The sequence below is a fragment of the Amphiura filiformis genome, chromosome 8 (genome assembly GCF_039555335.1).
Source record: "Amphiura filiformis chromosome 8, Afil_fr2py, whole genome shotgun sequence".
In the NCBI taxonomy this organism is placed as follows: Eukaryota; Metazoa; Echinodermata; class Ophiuroidea; order Amphilepidida; family Amphiuridae; genus Amphiura; species Amphiura filiformis.
The window spans coordinates 70,270,629-70,288,826 of NC_092635.1; the positions used below are offsets into that span (position 1 = coordinate 70,270,629).

The 18,198-nt window shown below is 36.2% G+C and overlaps 1 protein-coding gene and 1 long non-coding RNA gene across 2 annotated transcripts in view; one reads left to right on the plus strand and one right to left on the minus strand.

Moving 5' to 3' along the window:
• Nucleotides 1-6,063, plus strand: part of LOC140159703 (lysosomal alpha-mannosidase-like) — a 68,715-nt gene extending 62,652 nt beyond the window's left edge. The window contains exons 21-24 of the mRNA XM_072183199.1: nucleotides 332-559; nucleotides 1,479-1,628; nucleotides 2,462-2,585; nucleotides 5,693-6,063. Of these exons, the coding sequence (XP_072039300.1) occupies nucleotides 332-559; nucleotides 1,479-1,628; nucleotides 2,462-2,585; nucleotides 5,693-5,787 (597 nt within the window). The 3' untranslated portion in view covers nucleotides 5,788-6,063. The remainder of the gene's footprint in view (nucleotides 1-331; nucleotides 560-1,478; nucleotides 1,629-2,461; nucleotides 2,586-5,692) is intronic.
• Nucleotides 6,064-13,729: 7,666 nt separating this feature from the next.
• Nucleotides 13,730-16,571, minus strand: LOC140159406 (uncharacterized). Its single transcript, XR_011859879.1, has 2 exons — nucleotides 15,817-16,571; nucleotides 13,730-15,642 (listed from the first exon to the last, which is right to left on the minus strand). It is a non-coding gene; the product is annotated as an uncharacterized lncRNA (long non-coding RNA).
• Between the last annotated feature and the right edge of the window lie 1,627 nt (nucleotides 16,572-18,198).

Consider the following 18,198-nt stretch of genomic DNA (forward strand, 5'->3'; position numbering starts at 1 on the left):
CTTTCATCCAGATGCATAGCCAGGACTTTTTTTTTTTTTTGGGGGGGCAGGGAGAGGATTTTCAATTTTTCAATTGTGGACCTTTCTATGACCCAAAAAAGTGTCCAAACAAAAAAAAAAAAAAGTGGTCCCTTAATTTGTCTAATTTGGACCTTCATGAATCTTGGACATTTTTAAGTGGACCTGTTTGTTAGATTCTTGTTTAATTGGCAACAGGCCTGCTTTCATCAAATTGTTAGGTATTATCTTAAATATATTGGCATATTTTATACTGTAATAAAGAGCATAAGAGCAACATGTAAATGATAGTTCATTTCTTATTCTTAATAAGGTACACCGTCGTTGTCTCAAAGATGACAGCCGTGGTGTTGGAGAACCTCTCAATGAGACGGGCCAATATGGGGATGGTCTGATGATCCGTGGTAAACATCTTGTTACACTCTCCATTCCTGGCATGGCGGCTGCGATGCATCGTACCATCGGGGAACAGGTCTTTATGGCGCCCTCGCTGATGTTCGCACAAGGAGAATCGGATTGGGCATCGAAATATAAGACATCAGTGAGTTGATCTTCTTAAAGAAGCGCTTTCTTTTATTTAAACAGATATTGATATGGGACTTATTCTAGTTTTATAATAATAGACATAAATTTTAAAAAAACCTGGTTCATGTTTGACTTTCCTATCAATCAAACTCTGTGTGGCCCGTGATTAGTTGTCATAGTGCAACTAGGGAGGTGCCTAAAGTTATGCTAGGGAAACCAATCAGGGAACAAACAGACTTTGATTGACAGGGGATATCAGATGCAAACTACCGTATTCGTTCCAATAAGTGCCCATTCCCCAATAAGCGCCCACCCAGGGTATTTTCAATTTGCTAAAGGGTATCATTAATGTTGAAGTAACAGATAGACATCAATACAGTGAAATAGCTGGAGGGCTACAAGTCTGGTGTAAACTTGCAATACGTTTTCTGCATCAGAATAGCTACTAGAACGTCTCAGGACCCTTTTATAACATACGTTAATTTGTCTCTAATAAACACCCCTTATGAAAAAATTAGGCAAACCAGGTAAAAAATAAGTGCCCACCCAAAGTGACTTTGTTAAGCACTCTGGGCGCTTATTGGAATGAATACGGTAACTGTGTGCGATAGGGAGTAACCATAGTTACATCATTGTAACCAATCACAATCCACATAGCTTGATTGACAGGGACGTTAGGTGCGAATTAGTTTTTATATTTCTCTCTTTGATTTTAGAAAATAGGAAGTATTACTATTAGAGCCCACTACAAAAGAAAGTGACTGAGAGTAGACAGACCTTTGTAAAATTCCTTAAAATTCGGCATTTTTTGCCCAAAATAGTGGGTTTTACTGTGATTTTTGTGTTCTGACTGGGGGGGAAGGCCTGCTACCACTCGGTGGTCTTGGACTTGCACACAATGATTTATCACCATTCTCTTGATTATTTCCATATAGGAAACCCTATTGATGAAGGACTTGCCAGTTAATGTTCACCTACTGACACTTGAGTTATGGGATGACAACACTGCCCTCATTCGTTTAGAACATCAGTTTGCGAAAGGCGAAGATGCTGACCTCTCAAAGAATGCAACTGTCAGTCTCAAGGTAGGCAGGGAGTATTAAATATGGGAATTGAGCAGTTGGTACTTGTATGCTGTCATCATGCTGCTCTGCTGCTCCCAATGGGAGTGAAATTGTAAAAAATAATGAACGCATACTTAGATGTTGATGCATCTAATACACAAGCCCCGAAGGAGGGAGTGCATTAGACGCATCAACATCTCAGTACAAATGCATTATTTTCTCGAGTAACAAGGGATACACATTTATTAATCTATTTCATACACTACTAAACAATTCCATGATTTTTGCTATTTTTAAAACAAAATTGTCACTAAATATGTAGGGAAAATGCAAGCAAATATAAATGCATCCACTCACAAGAAAAATGAATGCGTCCGAAAGCACAGCGCATACTACACGGAGTGCGCGCGCCCATGCAATTCTACAATATTTATGCACAGCTAGTTTTTTACTAACGTTTGCTCTGATTGGTTCTCACTATCTAGGAGTGTATGAAATCTTTTCAAACTTGCTTGAAAATTCCTGTGCTTTTTTTACATCATTTTGGTTCAATTTTAGCTCCCCTGCCCAGGGGGAGGTTTAGAGGTTGTTCTTCAGCTAAACTAGCCACACATACACTAATTGTGTCTATCCTTCATGTAATTATTTTGTGTAAGCCAAACCTGACCCCTTAGCCTAATTCTAACCATAATCCTAATCCTAATTTTGTGTAAAATTACATGAAGGAGTAACCCTAATTCATGCATTATTGTCAAATACAAAGATCAAGCCTCGAGTTTCTAAAGCCACACTGATAAGCACACCAGTGAAAGTTTCAATCCAACTTTCCTATAAACTTTTTTTTGCATTTGTAGGGCTTGTTCAAAAGCTTCGACATCACCGGTATCACTGAAATTTCTCTCGGAGCCAATGTTGCCTTGAAAGATGCTACAAGATTGCAATGGAAAACAACAGACAGTAGTACACCAACTCCACCAAGTAAGTCAAGCTGCATTTGCTTTGTATAAATATTACTCAACTATTCTTCTAGAGGTGATATTAGGTGTGTTTAGACGGTAGCCTATTTTTGAAAGTACTTAATTTCGACCTAGCAATGAAATTATTACACTACTTGCGAGTGTGTGTCCACATGGGACTTACTTGTAAGCCAACTCACAAGTAATAGTTATTCCACGAGTGGCCTTCAGGCCACGAGTGGAATAAGTAACTTGTACCAGCCCAGAGTGATACATGGCAAAAGAGACCACTGTCTGGCCAACACATGTTATTTATTACACTAAATGCTGTATGTTGACAATCTATGTTTACAAACATGCTGAGGTCATGGTTGTGTCCTTAAAGTATACACCCAAATGAAAACCTTCTTGTGAGGTTACATAACCTTGTCTGGAAAATTTTAATTGAAAACAAGGACCACTCTCTTGGCACACCTGTTTATGAGGATGGTACAAGTAGTCTACCATGTCATGTGTTATGTCTGGAGCAGGTCATCTCTTTGGGTGGGTTTGTTTACTTTTTGAAGTATATACTAGAGGGTGGGACAAGTAATCTCCCATGTGACTAGTTATGTCTGGAGTGGGACATGGGAGTGGTACATGGGTTTTGACTTCACTTCAGACAGAGTGGTACTAGGCAGTAAAATCACCAGGTATGGTACAAGTAAGGGTGGCCTTCACTGATAAATTATGCCATGATTATGCACAATCACAATCACCTATTGCTGTATAATATCCTACAGGATTTCCAGGTGGTGGGATCGCATACTTGGTGTGATCATGGCATATTGTCAAGTAGAATCCATGTATAAAACTTTTACTGCTAAAAAATTAGTAATGTTGCCCTCTTTTGACAGAATAAAACAATATAAAAGCGTGATCGCTTCTTGTGCTCGGCGAATCGCCTGAAGTATTTCACATATTAGATAGAGATGATTTATAGTAAGCTGTTTGACACGGTTATGATCAATCATAATGATTATTATATAATCAAGATGATGTGTAATAAAAAAAAATTAGCAGAAAATACCAACTTCTACAGCACCTTGTGTTCCTCAATAGGTTTATCCATTTAAAATCCACATCCCCTTATTGATGAATTGATCTTATTATCTCTCACACAAGGGGTGTAGATTTCAAATCAGCAACCTCATTTGAAATTCACACCCCCTGTGTAGGAGATTAACCCTATTCTATTACCCCCTATCAATATATGGCACGAAATGGCTTAATATGCATGTGAAAAAATTATTTACACAAATAAGGTCTTATCTTTGGAACAGTTTTGGTAATTTATCACTTCTCTATCAACAAAACACCTTTTTTCCTAATATAACTACCATTAACACATCATAAAATGGTTTAAAATGTTGGAAACCTGCATATTTTGACCATTTTAAGGCCAAATTTTGCCCTAAAAATAGCCCAAAAATGTCCATAAACTTTTTAAATATGGTCCAAAGTAACTCGGATTTCTTTTTATTATATGTAGAAACACGGCAGTGTATTTAAAACTGCATAAAAATGCCACATTGATGTACTCATACACTTCAAAATTGTAAATGAAAATAATTTTTTGATCATATATGGCTATGAGCTCATTAATTATTCATGAGCTAATTTGCATAATATTTACATAATTAAATATTAAACTTGTTTTTCTAAAAGCTTAAAGTCCAAGCTCGCCAATGGTATGCCACTTATTGGTTTTTACCCAATCAATAACACTGCAACGCAGTAGTTAATATGATACCTCCACACCACTCAAATATACCACTTTTGTGGGGGGTAATAGAATAGGGTTAAGGTCATGTCTTTCATATGGGTTGTATAGATTTCAACTAGAATAGCCCAAGAGGGCTTCAATCAAACTTTGGAGTTCACAATAGGAGAAATAGAAGGCATTGAGTTCACAATAGGAGAAATAGAAGGCATTGAGTTCACAATAGGAGAAATAGAAGGCATTGAGTTCACAATAGGAGAAATAGAAGGCATTGAGTTCACAATAGGAGAAATAGAAGGCATTGAGTTCACAATAGGAGAAATAGAAGGCATTGAGTTCACAATAGGAGAAATAGAAGGCATTGAGTTCACAATAGGAGAAATAGAAGGCATTGAGTTCACAATAGGAGAAATAGAAGGCATTGAGTTCACAATAGGAGAAATAGAGAAGGCATTGAGTTCACAATAGGAGAAATAGAAGGCATTGAGTTCACAATAGGAGAAATAGAAGGCATTGAGTTCACAATAGGAGAAATAGAAGGCATTGAGTTCACAATAGGAGAAATAGAAGGCATTGAGTTCACAATAGGAGAAATAGAAGGCATTGAGTTCACAATAGGAGAAATAGAAGGCATTGAGTTCACAATAGGAGAAATAGAAGGCATTGAGTTCACAATAGGAGAAATAGAAGGCATTGAGTTCACAATAGGAGAAATAGAAGGCATTGAGTTCACAATAGGAGAAATAGAAGGCATTGAGTTCACAATAGGAGAAATAGAAGGCATTGAGTTCACAATAGGAGAAATAGAAGGCATTGAGTTCACAATAGGAGAAATAGAAGGCATTGAGTTCACAATAGGAGAAATAGAAGGCATTGAGTTCACAATAGGAGAAATAGAAGGCATAGTTTTGCAATATAGAAAACTTGAAACGGTTGTATAGGAACAAATCAAAGATTTGATGACGTTCTATAAACAAAATCCTTCCATTAGTGGGAGGGGTAAAAAGTCCTACTAAGTTTGTAATTGTAAATATCTAGTTAAAATATAGGTCAAAGTTGATCTTACAGGTTGGAATTTTCAACATTTCAAACTAAGTACGTTAAAGAGGGATGTAGTTACAGGGTCAGCTTCCTAACAAAAAAAACTTTGGTTTGTTACCGGCTGAATATTGATTTGGCTCCTTATTAAATACATGTTATGCATAAGTTCTCATGAATTATAGAACAAGAGTCAGGCGTTACATGAATTCAACAAAGAGACAAATCGCTATTTGGCATTCTGCCAAACTCTTAACGATATTAAATGATTTTGTAATGAAAATTAATTACTGATTTTTGACTTTTGTTTCTCTGTGTATTTTCCCCAGATACTATGCCTCTGCCCGTTAACATGGACACAATGGACGTGGAGTTGACACCAATGCAGATTAGGACTTTCAGATGTACTATCAAACGCAAATGAGAATCTCATTACATCAGAATAACAGCATCATAATTATACTTTTTTGATCACAAAAATCTTGATTATATAGTGGGAATTCCAATTGAATGAACCCAGCTTTCAATAGCGTGACAATTGTTTGCGTACACTGCGCAATGTACGCCAGCTCGTGTGACTGTGCGTGAGTAAAGTGGAAGTGAATCCAACCATACCAACACACACATGATTGGTTAGCATTGTATCCAAGGTCGTGCGTTCGCGTTGTAGTTTGAAATACGCGATACGATCACAGTTGGATTGAGTACAGCTGTTGAAAGCTGTGTTCATTCAGTTGAAATTCCTACTATAGTGTATTTTCATGTGAGAAATGCAGAGGGAGGGAGGGACAGAGAAAAGCATCCATATGGATTTGGCTAATCATGTTTGGTAAAATCATTTATAAAGTTCACCATTTTTTCAATGATAAAGGGATGTTACTTGTAAAGACAATAAGAGGAAGATTCTTTCTTGTGCCAAAGCATGCCCTATAGACCACTTGACATCATTGTTTATCAACAAAGGCAAGGGACTCGTCTATCGATATGCTTGAACGAACCACTACACTGTTCAGTGGCTTTCTTGTACTTTATGAAATGTGGTGGGTGATTTAAAATGCATGTGCCCTGAGCAAACTACGATACATACGCACACTGCAGGGCAAAGAACAATGGAAATTGCCATAATTCACACGCATACTGTCGACCAATGACGTTGCATGTCAAGTGGTCTATACAGGGGGGCGTAAAACCTATCTATGGCAAAAGACATTATTTTAATCTTTGTATGTTACAAACATTTTCCATGCGAGTTGAATGTGACATGCTACCATGAAATGAGCGTAAAGTTGCAAGTTCATATTTTTGAGTTGGATATCCTGGCTGCTGAGTTGATGTTCTTTGTTTGCTGTGCACCTGTAAGAACTTTACACTCATTACGTGGTAGCAGGTCACAAATAGAAAGCTAACCTCAACCATTGCAGAAAGGAAGTAACTTGCAAGAGATGTAAATAGGAGATACAACCTTTTACCATACTCCTGTTGATAAGACTGGTACAAACCTACTGTAGTATGGTGACATGAAAAATCCTGTGCAATTTTTGTGATTAAGCTCCAAATATTATTTTTATGTATACAGTATTAATGGAACATGCATTGTTCTTCAGAGATAAGAAGTTTTTGTCTGTAAAAATGTGGTCAGCTTAGATTTTAGTAACAGGCCTTTACTTCAAATTGGCTTTCGGACACATAAAAAAACCCAATTTTAATTATTTGTGTAAAATTGGGTTTCAATCTTTCTTCGGACAACTTAATTGTTAGTGGTAATAGTCGCCAATTATTAATACTAATAATAAAGGGACCCTACAACTAAATAAAGCCCTAACCATCATGTTTTTTTCTATACGAAGTGCTAGCAATTGGCTGAATTGAAGGAAGATGTAGGGCATCAGATATTATATCGTTATGAGTATGGCAGACAGCCAAATCTTTTTGTTAAATTGGAGAACTTCAGCTCTTTGGTGGCATAAATTTTTTGATGGTGTTCAGCAAGATAATTAAGCCAAAGAGGGCGGCATACAGGGTTAGCTAACAGTGCAGCGCAGCAAAGCCAACGATGATCACCATTAAAAAATTGATATGCTGCCCTCAGAGCTAAAGCGCTGATCCCATGTTCTCTAAATTCATAAGTATTTTTGTGCAACATGAATTTAACATAAAGACAAATCTGCTGTCTGCTGAATCACAGGCATGAGAATTTTCCTGCTTTTGCAGGATTTCCTGCTTTTTTCGTGGTCCAAATTTCCGCATTTTCTTTTAATTTCAGCCTGTTTTTGGCCTTTTTAGCCTCATTTCATGCGCTTTTTCAAACTTTTCACGTTTTTTCATGGATGATCATTCTCATGCCTGTAACGATATAAGCTACTCCTAAAATATAAGTATTACCTTAGCTTGTAGATGATGGAATTAATATATCGGGGTGCCCAAATCATTGGAGAGTCCTATGCAAAATGAACCGCCATCTAATGAACTCCAATGGCACTGAAAAAGTAAGAGCCCAAACTTGCTGTACACACTTTTACAGTGTCATAAGGTGGTTGTTTTTCATTTGTCACTCTGGAATGAATTAGGGACACTTCAATACAAATTCAGCATCAATGAATTATATTTTACAATTTATGCTGTATGGATCTTTTGATAACTTATTTTGAGACAAATTATATACAGTGGAGTTGGAATATGGATTCCCGTGCGCGAATTGAGGATTTTTTTTGTTTATTCAAGGGTGCTGAATAAGAATTTTTGGGTCCAACCTCGGGGAAATGTGGGGAACTCTCAGTAGAGGGCGTTTTTTCAAAATGGCCGCCAAAATACTGTTACATAACGTTATAAAGCTCTCAATAGTTCTCCTGTGGGTTGAATTGACGAAAAGGTTAGTTTTCTTTATTCTTGGTAATCAAAAGGCTATGGAGATACAAATTGTTATCCAAAGTTGAGCGTAGGGGGCGCTTTTTTCAAAATAGTGCCGAAATACCCAAAGAAAGCTCATTTTGGTGCAAAAGCAAAATATTATGCGCTAATAGAAGCATCTAACAGTAGTGTTGAACTGGATGAGTTGTTTAGAATGTTTTTATTAACATGTGTTCCCAAACACGAGGTCGCTATTTATTCAAAATGGCCACCAAATGACAATCTAAAACGTAAACTAGTAATATAGAAGGTAAATTGAACCAAAAATCATGTTGATTTTTACTCACAGCTTTTTGGAAGTTTATGAGAGCATAAACCATTTACCTATTGGAAAGAAAAAAAGCAAGGTACACCAACTTGATGTGGGGAAACAAGTAAAATGCAGACTAGACAGTATGCAGGGGGACAAAAACAGCAAATGTAGGCAGAAGAAGTAGGCAAAGTTCGATAGCCAAAAATTACCATTTCCAAAGCCCACAGAAGTAAGTGCTGAACCTGCAAAAACAACAAGGATCAATGGTAATACGAAACTGCACTATAAGTGATGAAAATCACTGTGCATATAAACAGACACGCTAAACCAAACATCCAGAGTAGGCACAAAACAGGCAAAGTTCGATGGCCAAAAATTGCCAATTCCAGAGCCCACAAAAGTGTCAGGAAAACAGTACATTGGAAGTGATGAAAATCACTGTGTACATAGCAGTCAAACACTAAACAGACAAAAAACAACCGACGTTTCGAGCAGATAAACTGCTCTTCTTCAGGGACAGACAACAAAATAGCAAACAACAAGAACTACATGCTGTAGTTTAAAAACAAATTCAAGTCAAAAATTGAAGGCAAGTTCAAATTGAAATAAGTAGCAAACAAAGACAGCAAACTCAGAGCAAAATAAGTTGTGTCTTCTCTCATTGAGAGCAAATTCACTACCACACATTTACCTATTGTGGACTTAAAGGGCGCATTTCATCAGAATTGCCTTAGATATGGGTTTTCTCTGTATATAAGCAATACATTAGTACTTAGGTAAACACCAAAATGCCTAAAAAGGTCACTTTGGTACACAAAATTACACACTAATAAGAGTTCTAACATGAGTGTTGGAATGAGTCGTTTAGAATATTTTATTTACTTGTGTGCCCCGTACAAAAGGCACTATTCTTTAAAATGGTTGCAAAATTCCCGATAAATAAAGTTCTATTACGTTAAATAGTCAAAAATAAGAATTGTAAGAGCTAATAAACCAATGGCATAGACCCATTGATGAGTGATTTTTCTTTCAAATGGAGCCTTTTTATAATAAATTTGATATTTCAGGCATCCTAGTTGATTTAGGATTATTAAAGATTCTAGAATCTGTTCCTGTGTTTAATGTTTGAAAATTGAATGTAATTGCACGCACAATATTGTTATCTATAATACTGTTTCATCCCTATTAACTTTTAATATTGAAGACAATGTTATGTAAAGTCTGAACAAAATAGTTACTCAAGAATGAAAACCCTTCCAAATAAAAGGTGTTACCGGTGTTGGGAGGATTTCATATTCATACCGCCTTTCTGTTAACAATAATTTACAAGCGTTTTTGTGGATCTGGCTTGGAAGAATGGGTTGTTGCAGATGGAATTATTGAGTCTGGATCGGTAGAGCAAGCTGTGAGAGGGAAACATTTCAACAGAGCTTTACGTATTCATAAACTTGTTTTTGAATGTTTTGTGATTGCAAGGAGACCCATGTCACTCAAAGTTTGCAACATATAATAGAGAAGATAAGAGATGAGCCAAATGGGGAAATGTGACAACTACTCGTTGAAGATGTCCTAAAGGAGTTTATCCACACTGCATTTGAAGAGATCAATGCTGCAGACTTTGGCAAGGTTCTGGGTGGCCTATCTGGAAATGGTAGAAATCCTGTTTATGATCTATCATGCTCTCAGAACTCAAAACTGGGATTCCTATCTACAGTCACTACGTCTGCTGTAACCATGGATGGCTGTCTATAACAATCTTCAGTTATATGATGGTATTCTGGTCAACTATGTGTAACCTTAATGAAGATTGGGCCCAGTTCATTAGAGATGGCAGATGGCCTTTTTTCAACCTTGCTGACAGCATGCCCATGTTCTGCAATACCTATGGATTGAAGTCATGATGAACTAGTACTCAAAAGTTGAAAGGTGGGTGGGTTGGAGTAGCAAAGATAGAGGCATTGGTAAATGCAAGAACAACAAACAGGATTCGTAAAGTGAGAGAAACACTACATAATGCATCTGATGTGCAAAGAAGTAAGAAACTTCACAGTGAGAATACAAGATCAAGCATTACCAAGGATAAACAGGGCATCCAAGATCTAGAGACCAGCCTTACAAAATGGGAAAATAACCTGTGGGATCTTGACAACGTAACTTTCAGCACATCGGAATCTGGCAAAATGCCACCCATTAAGCTAATTGAGGATTTCAACACTGCCAAAGAGAAGGGTGAAGAGTTGGTGACCACATTTTACAAGCAAAGGGTGTTAACGCATGAGAAGCTGCTGAAAGACAGAATGTCGCTTAATAAACGTCATTCATTTGGAAACCCACCAACTGAACGACTCAAAGACAGACATGTAAATAAAACAGTTCCAATGGAAAGTAAGGCAATGAAGGAATTGGTGGTGATGGCACAAATGAGAAAGCCCTTAACATGCAGGAGGTTATGGTATATGTTGTCCAACAGATATCCCACACTCATTGTTCAATACCAACAATGGTATTAGGAAGAACGTAAAATCGAAGCTGTTCACATGCCTGAACATTTAGTACCTCAACCAGATGCTAATTTGAGAAGTGGAATTCCATTATTGGAATGGAATTTCTTTGGGGATTCTATTCACCAGTAAGGAAGACAGAGAAAGCCATCACACATAGGGCGATTAAGCTAAGATATAATACAATACATAGATGGCATCCACACACGTGACGCGACTGAGTTCCATCTGATCAATGATAGATATGATGTTCATAACATCAAAGACAGTGAGCATCGGAGACGCATATGCTCAAGTTTCGTCAAAGGCATTCCTAATGTGTTTCCGAAGAGAGAGAATCTAGCGTCATCAGCTCAAGGATTCAACAATTTCTTCAAGAAATTCTATACAACAAACAAGAAGAAAGGCTCCAGTGCTTGATCCTGACCGAATTTTAGATGCTGTCTTTATTTGCTTCCAATGATGTAATACACTACACCTTGAAGGACAAGTGCATTAATTTAACAATTGGTGCCTAAGAATCCTTGTATGTGGTGAGAAACATGTGCAGCAATGACAACATCAGTGTTTTCAGCATCTATGGTAATTGAAGTATCTTCCTGTTGTACATTGGACGCATTTTTATAACATTCTGCTGAAGCCAGGCTAAGCCCAATAGTGCTCAGAGGCAATTAAATTCAAGGGATGCCATCCGGATATGACGGGACAGGGATATGGGAAGAGGTCCGATTTTAGATGCAGGAGGAAAACCGGAGCATCCGGCGAAAAAACCTGCCAGGACAAGCATGGATCGGCAACCAAACTGACATGTGGCACTGCAGGAATTGAACCCCGGCCACAGTGGTGAGAAGCGAGTGAGAAGAACACTACACTAACCCGCCCACCCGCCATGGAAGAAAAGCCTGGTATCTTCATGTTGATGGCATATGAAGTGGGATTCTTCTGCACCAGTTGTTAAATTATTGCACCAGTTTTGGGTTCTGAGAGCATCATGGATCATAAATTGATCTCTTCAAATGCAGTGTGGATAAACTCCTTTAACTCACGACTTTTTCAGGACATCTTCAACGAGTAGTTGTCACATTTCCCCATTTGGCTCATCTCTTATCTTCTCTATTATATGTTGCAAACTTGGAGTGACATGGGTCTTCTTGCAATCACTAGCCACACAAAACATTCAAAATCAAGTTTATCAATACGTAAAGCTCTCTTGTAATGTTTTCCTCTCAAAGCTTGCTCTGATACCAATCCTGACTCAATGATTCCAGCTGCAACAACACATTCTTCTAAGCCAGATCCACAAAAACGTTTGTAAATTGTTGACAGAAAGGCGGTATGAATATAAATCCTCCCAACACCGGTAACACCTTCTTTAATTTGGAAGTACATTTGTAATATGGAGTAACCTTTTTTTGTTCAGATGTTACGTAACTGTGCTTTTATTATAGGGATGAAACAGTATAACAATAATACTGTGCGTGCAATTACATTCAACTTTCAAACATTAAACAGGGGAACAGAATCTTCATTAATCCTAAATTAATTAGGATGCCTCAAATATCCAATTTATAAAAGGGCTCAATTTTAAAGAAAAGTCATCCATCAATGGGTCTATGCCATCGGTTTATTTAGCTCTTACAATTCTTATTGTGGACTATTTTACGTAACAGAACTTTATTTATTGGGAATTTGGCGGACATTTACAATAGTGCCTCTTGTACTGGGCACACATGTAAATAAAATATTCTAAACGACTCATTTCAACATTTGTGTTAGAAACTCTTAATGTGTAATTGTGGGCTTTTGTACCAAAAGTGACTTTTTTAGGCATTTTGGTGTTTACGCAAGTACTAATATATTGCTTCTATGCAGAGAAAACCCATATCTAAGGCAATTCTGAAAAAATATGCCCTGTAAATGGTTTTTTGCTCTCCAAAAAGCTGTAAGAAAAACATGATTTTGGTCTAATTTACCTTCTATATTTTACGTTCGAGATTGTTATTTGGTGGCCATTTTGAATAATAGCGCCCTCGTGCTTGGGCACACATGTGAATTAAACATTCTAAACAACTCATCCTGTTCAACACTGCTGTTAGATGCACCAAAATGAAATTTCTTTGGGCATTTCTATGTGTCTCCATAGCCTTTTGATTACCAAGAATAAAAACTAAAACTTTCGTCAATTCAACCCACAGGAGAACTTTATTTTGGTGGTCATTTTGAAAAACGCCCTCTACAGGGTTCCCCACACTTCCCCGAGGTTTGACCCAAAAATTCTTGTTCAGCACAAAATCATCCCCAAAACTTCTTTGTCTCAATTCACGCACTATATTCCGACTCCACTAATAATAATTATTTTTAACTTTATAATAAAACTTGACTAACCAAAAGCGGCTGAAAATGTGTTTTTATTTTAACAATCTTGTTTTGCCACCTGTGAGTAGTCCGACGAATAGTCCTGTTTTTTCTTAGTAACCAACTATATTCATGCAGACTCTGCTCGCTCAAAAAAGATTGACCGCAAAAGTCAACTAATCGCCCCACCTGAGGTCAGGCAACGCGGTCAATGGACTTTCACGATTTCGTCTTTCTTGCACCATGTGAGATAGTGATCATAGAGGCGAGTCTAGTCTGGCAACTATAGAAAAAAAAGGTCCTACTCATCATGCAGTTGAAAACCAAAATGACAGTCATCACACAAAGTATTTTCTATTTTCCAAGCTCTCAAGAGTTTTTTAATTTAATCCATCATATATACAATTTATGGCCATCATCGTTCACCTTTACAATGTCATCATGAGATTCAGCTAGAAATAAAACAGCCAATTAGAGGTATTATGTATTTACATGAAAATCATCAAGTATAATACATTAATATTACAATAATAGTGTAGTATGAACATTGTGACATTAGTTAAATTGGACTGTGTTAACTTATGGTGACTCATTTAGCTATTCCACTTGAAACCCTCACACCCCTTGAGGAAGAATTGTTTTTTGTATAAAAAATCATTTTGGAGTTTAAACACTTTTCTGCCTTGGATTTTAACATCAAATAGTGAAAAATCCACTGATTGATTACATATTCAACTGGAATTGAGAATGAAGTGCAGTCTTCCACAGGGGAGTGTTAATTTTTATTGGAATAGCCAATTTCTCTCTATTTTGTCTAATCTCTTCAACAATCCACAAGTGTATCACTGCTTCTGGAACAGGCCGTATCAAAATGATAGGTACTTGTCTATTCCCAAATTACCCGCATTATTTTGACCACAATGCCGTCATTTAGTGGAAATTTCGATTGAATATTAATGTTGCTAAAAATGCCAAGTTGAGTAAGATTCTGTTTCGAAATTAGAAAGGACTTTATTTCTTTATGATCAGACTTGGTGTCCCAATCCCATTGCATTTTTCCAATAATTACGATTATGGCAGCTAATGTGTGACACCTATATTATTTTGTTTTAATCAGATGGTCAAGAAATGATAAGCGTTTCTTTTAAACACGTTTTATCATCATCATGTTTAAATCAAGACAAAAATCATGTATTTATAATCTTTTTAAAAAAATTACTCATGCATCGGTACCAATCATTTTGATACAGCCTGTACTGACTTGTGCAATTAAATACTGTTGAGCTAAAACAGAGACTAAGTATTCTGTGTGTGACCTGTAGATCAATTGTTTCGCAATCGGTTTCTCTTGCTCAATTTCTCTCTCATATCCGACTACCCACAGACATGTGTGTTGTCAGCTTGGACCCTAATAGGAAGTTCATAATAATAAAAAAAACACAGCTGGGTATATTGAGCATAACTGGTCAATTACATTTACATGGAATATTTCTCAGTCCATCTCCTACAATGATAGCAGCATCAATGCCACTTACAATTATTAATCAAATATCATATCAAAATCATTAATTTCTCCTTTTTTTTTCTTCTCCATGACAAATGCTATTATTATTCAAAGGCAACTGGACAATTAATTGAAATTTGAAATAAATCTGTAATATATCTAAATGAACACAACACTTGAAATTAAGAACTTCAAATTGTTAAGAAAAAAATATCTCTACTGATATACTAACAATTAAAGTGGAACCAAACAAAATACACATTGTCATATCAACAACAAACTATAGTGCACCATCGGAATAAAAAAAGCACAGTATTTTCAAACTATCAGCAAGCAGTAGGCCCAATACTCATTTCCATGGACTTCATTATCAAATTCATCATGTCAAAGTTCCAACTTTTACAGACAGAAACTACGTTCAAATTTGGATAAAAATGTGAGATTGGGGGCAACATAAATACACAATGCAAATGCTGAAAAGAATATTTCAAAATTCAGTCTTGGTATCTCAGTGTTACTTTGCAAAAGCATGTCATGCTTCTGACCATTTACATAGGGATGGCGCCAAAACCTGACCGTCTACTGACCACCAGCACCTGACAGGGTGTCCGTGGTCGACTGGCAGTTGAGTTTCCAAGCCATCCCTTATACCCAGTAATAAAACCACATACATATTCCTTTCAATAATTAAGAAGAATGACGCAAGATTTTCCTACTGGTTTTGTGTACAAATTACTGACATATTTGTTGCAATGACACCTCAAATTTGGCATGGAGTTTTGTGTACAAATTACCGACATATTTGTTGCAATGACACCTCAAATTTGGCATGGAGTTTTGTGTACAAATTACCGACATATTTGTTGCAATGACACCTCAAATTTGGCATGGAGTTTTGTGTACAAATTACCGACATATTTGTTGCAATGACACCTCAAATTTGGCATGGACTTGTTTGATCTATAATTAATAGACCAAACTTAATTCAAGGCATTTCATTTAATAAATTGTTTACAAAGATGGACATAATGAGGGATAATTTCATGGGTTTTTTACAAAAATCATTTCTCCCTATATTTTATCATTCAAAAGGCAAAAAGGATATTGTCCTTCCAGGTTTTTTTTTCTAATTTAAAATTTTTTTTTTTTTTATATAAAATAACAACAACAAAAAGTCAAACATAACTGATAGCAAATGGAATACATCACAAGTAATCTAAAATGTAAACAAAGTTGTGACTGATCATGTGACTGATCATGTGACTGATATGGGAAATGAGGATATATTTTTTGGCTTAAATTTTACTTTCAAGATATTAAAAGTAAATGACTACTTGATACACATAATCACATTAAGGTTGAGGGAAAAATAATTTTCAAGTCATTACTCAGTATTTAAAGCATGGTGTAAACAACATAATGTGACATGATCTGGTCCATGGGGGCCAAATTTTCTTATGTATTTTATTGTTTTTACCTTTATCTCAGTTTCAAATTTGCCGCCTTTGGCCCCCATGGACCAGATCGTGTCACATATTCCCTTTGCAATAAGAACCATATTTGATATGACCATGCCAAGGGTCAATAGCCTACAATTAATTACCATCTGAATGATAGAAATGAACAAGAAATTGATACAAAAATAGTAATGTTTTTTGGGTTTTTTTCAAACTGTGCAAAATGACTGAATGAATCTTTACATTACATAGACTTATATGACTGGTAAATTTCACTGCCTGTTTACTGTAAATAACAAAATCTCCTAAATCGTAAGCAAAATCCCTATAAAAAAATTTGCATTATCGTCCAAGAGGTATTGTTTTGAGCGAGGTCGGATAGTATACAGTTGAAGTCACGTGCGTATTACCCCAGGAGTACATTCCGATAAAAGCAATTTGGCATATTTAATTTATCAGTATAATAGCATGTTGGATAGTAAACACCAAGTGGATCTTTTACAAGAAAAGATACGTCATCCGCCTTTTGTGTTGATGATACTACCAATTTACACCAAGTCACAAGTATATTCTTGGTTTGAAATGAATTTGGTAATTAAGGGCTCGAACATCCATCTTTGCAAAGTATTTTTTGTGGGACCTAAAATTTCTAGGTCTTTAATGAAACTTCATGTATATCTTCAATACAAAAGGTCAAAATTTTCCTATCATGGTCAGGTTTCCTCCCAGCTACATACACTTTAAGTACACATTTTGTTTACTTCGAGAACGGTTAAATTGCAAAAATGTCAACTTTAAATAAATTTGCATTTGTATAATATCGCAAATGTCAAAAAACTTTAAAAAAATGTCAAAAGGACATTCCTCGTATTCAGAATGCAATTTAGTGTCTGACGTGCTCTCAGGTTCCACAAAAAATACTGTGCAATGTTTTTGACAGATCCAATCTTATCCACAACTTATCTCTTTGGAAGTAGTAGTACAAGTAAATAAACTTATATTACTTATATTAAGATGACACTATATATTGAAAACATCATTTGAGAATCACTAGAGAAAATGTTGAACTATTGCAAATGCCCAAAACAAAAGCAGAAAATATACACAACTAAACATTACTAGAAGCAGAAAATATAACCATAACCAGTGCTACTTGAGAATTTCAAGACCTAAACTGAATTCAATGTTCATGCTAATGATAACAATAGTATGTGCAATTTAATAGAGAAAAAGTTTTAATAGTTTAACAGTAAAGTAAAATCGGAAAATTAATCAAAAGTTTATTTTTTGTTTCATACCGGCTTAAAATCAGCGTTGGTCAATTCTATAGTTTTCAGCAAGATTCTTCAGCAGTCTGCTGATTTGGCACTGCTTATAGCATAAACATGGAAGTGGGGTTCTGAATGGCTTATTGAATCACATCATCATCAATACATCATTCGCCGATCAAGCCATGTAGCAACACACGAACTAGTTCTTTTTACACAATAATCAGGAAGAGCAGTTAGACACCACTGAAGGAATTTGCTGAATATAATTTTTGTAATCTTTGTTATCTTAATCATAATGTCTTGAAATTCCAAGTTACAAATCAAAATTATTTGCATTGATTCAACAAATTTTGTTTATTTTTCTCTATAGAGGGTTAATATTCAAAGTGTCAGGCACCAACAAAGGAATGAAACAGCATCACCATTAATTCCTAGAAATCTTGGTGAGATATTCGCTGTCGTAGTGACGTCAAAATTGATGGTTGTCAGGTCAACTGGTTCTTGATGTGACCTGAACCACAATCAAAATTATCACAATGCAAACTCAATGGGTTGCTAACAGGTGTTCAAACCAAACGTAAACCAGT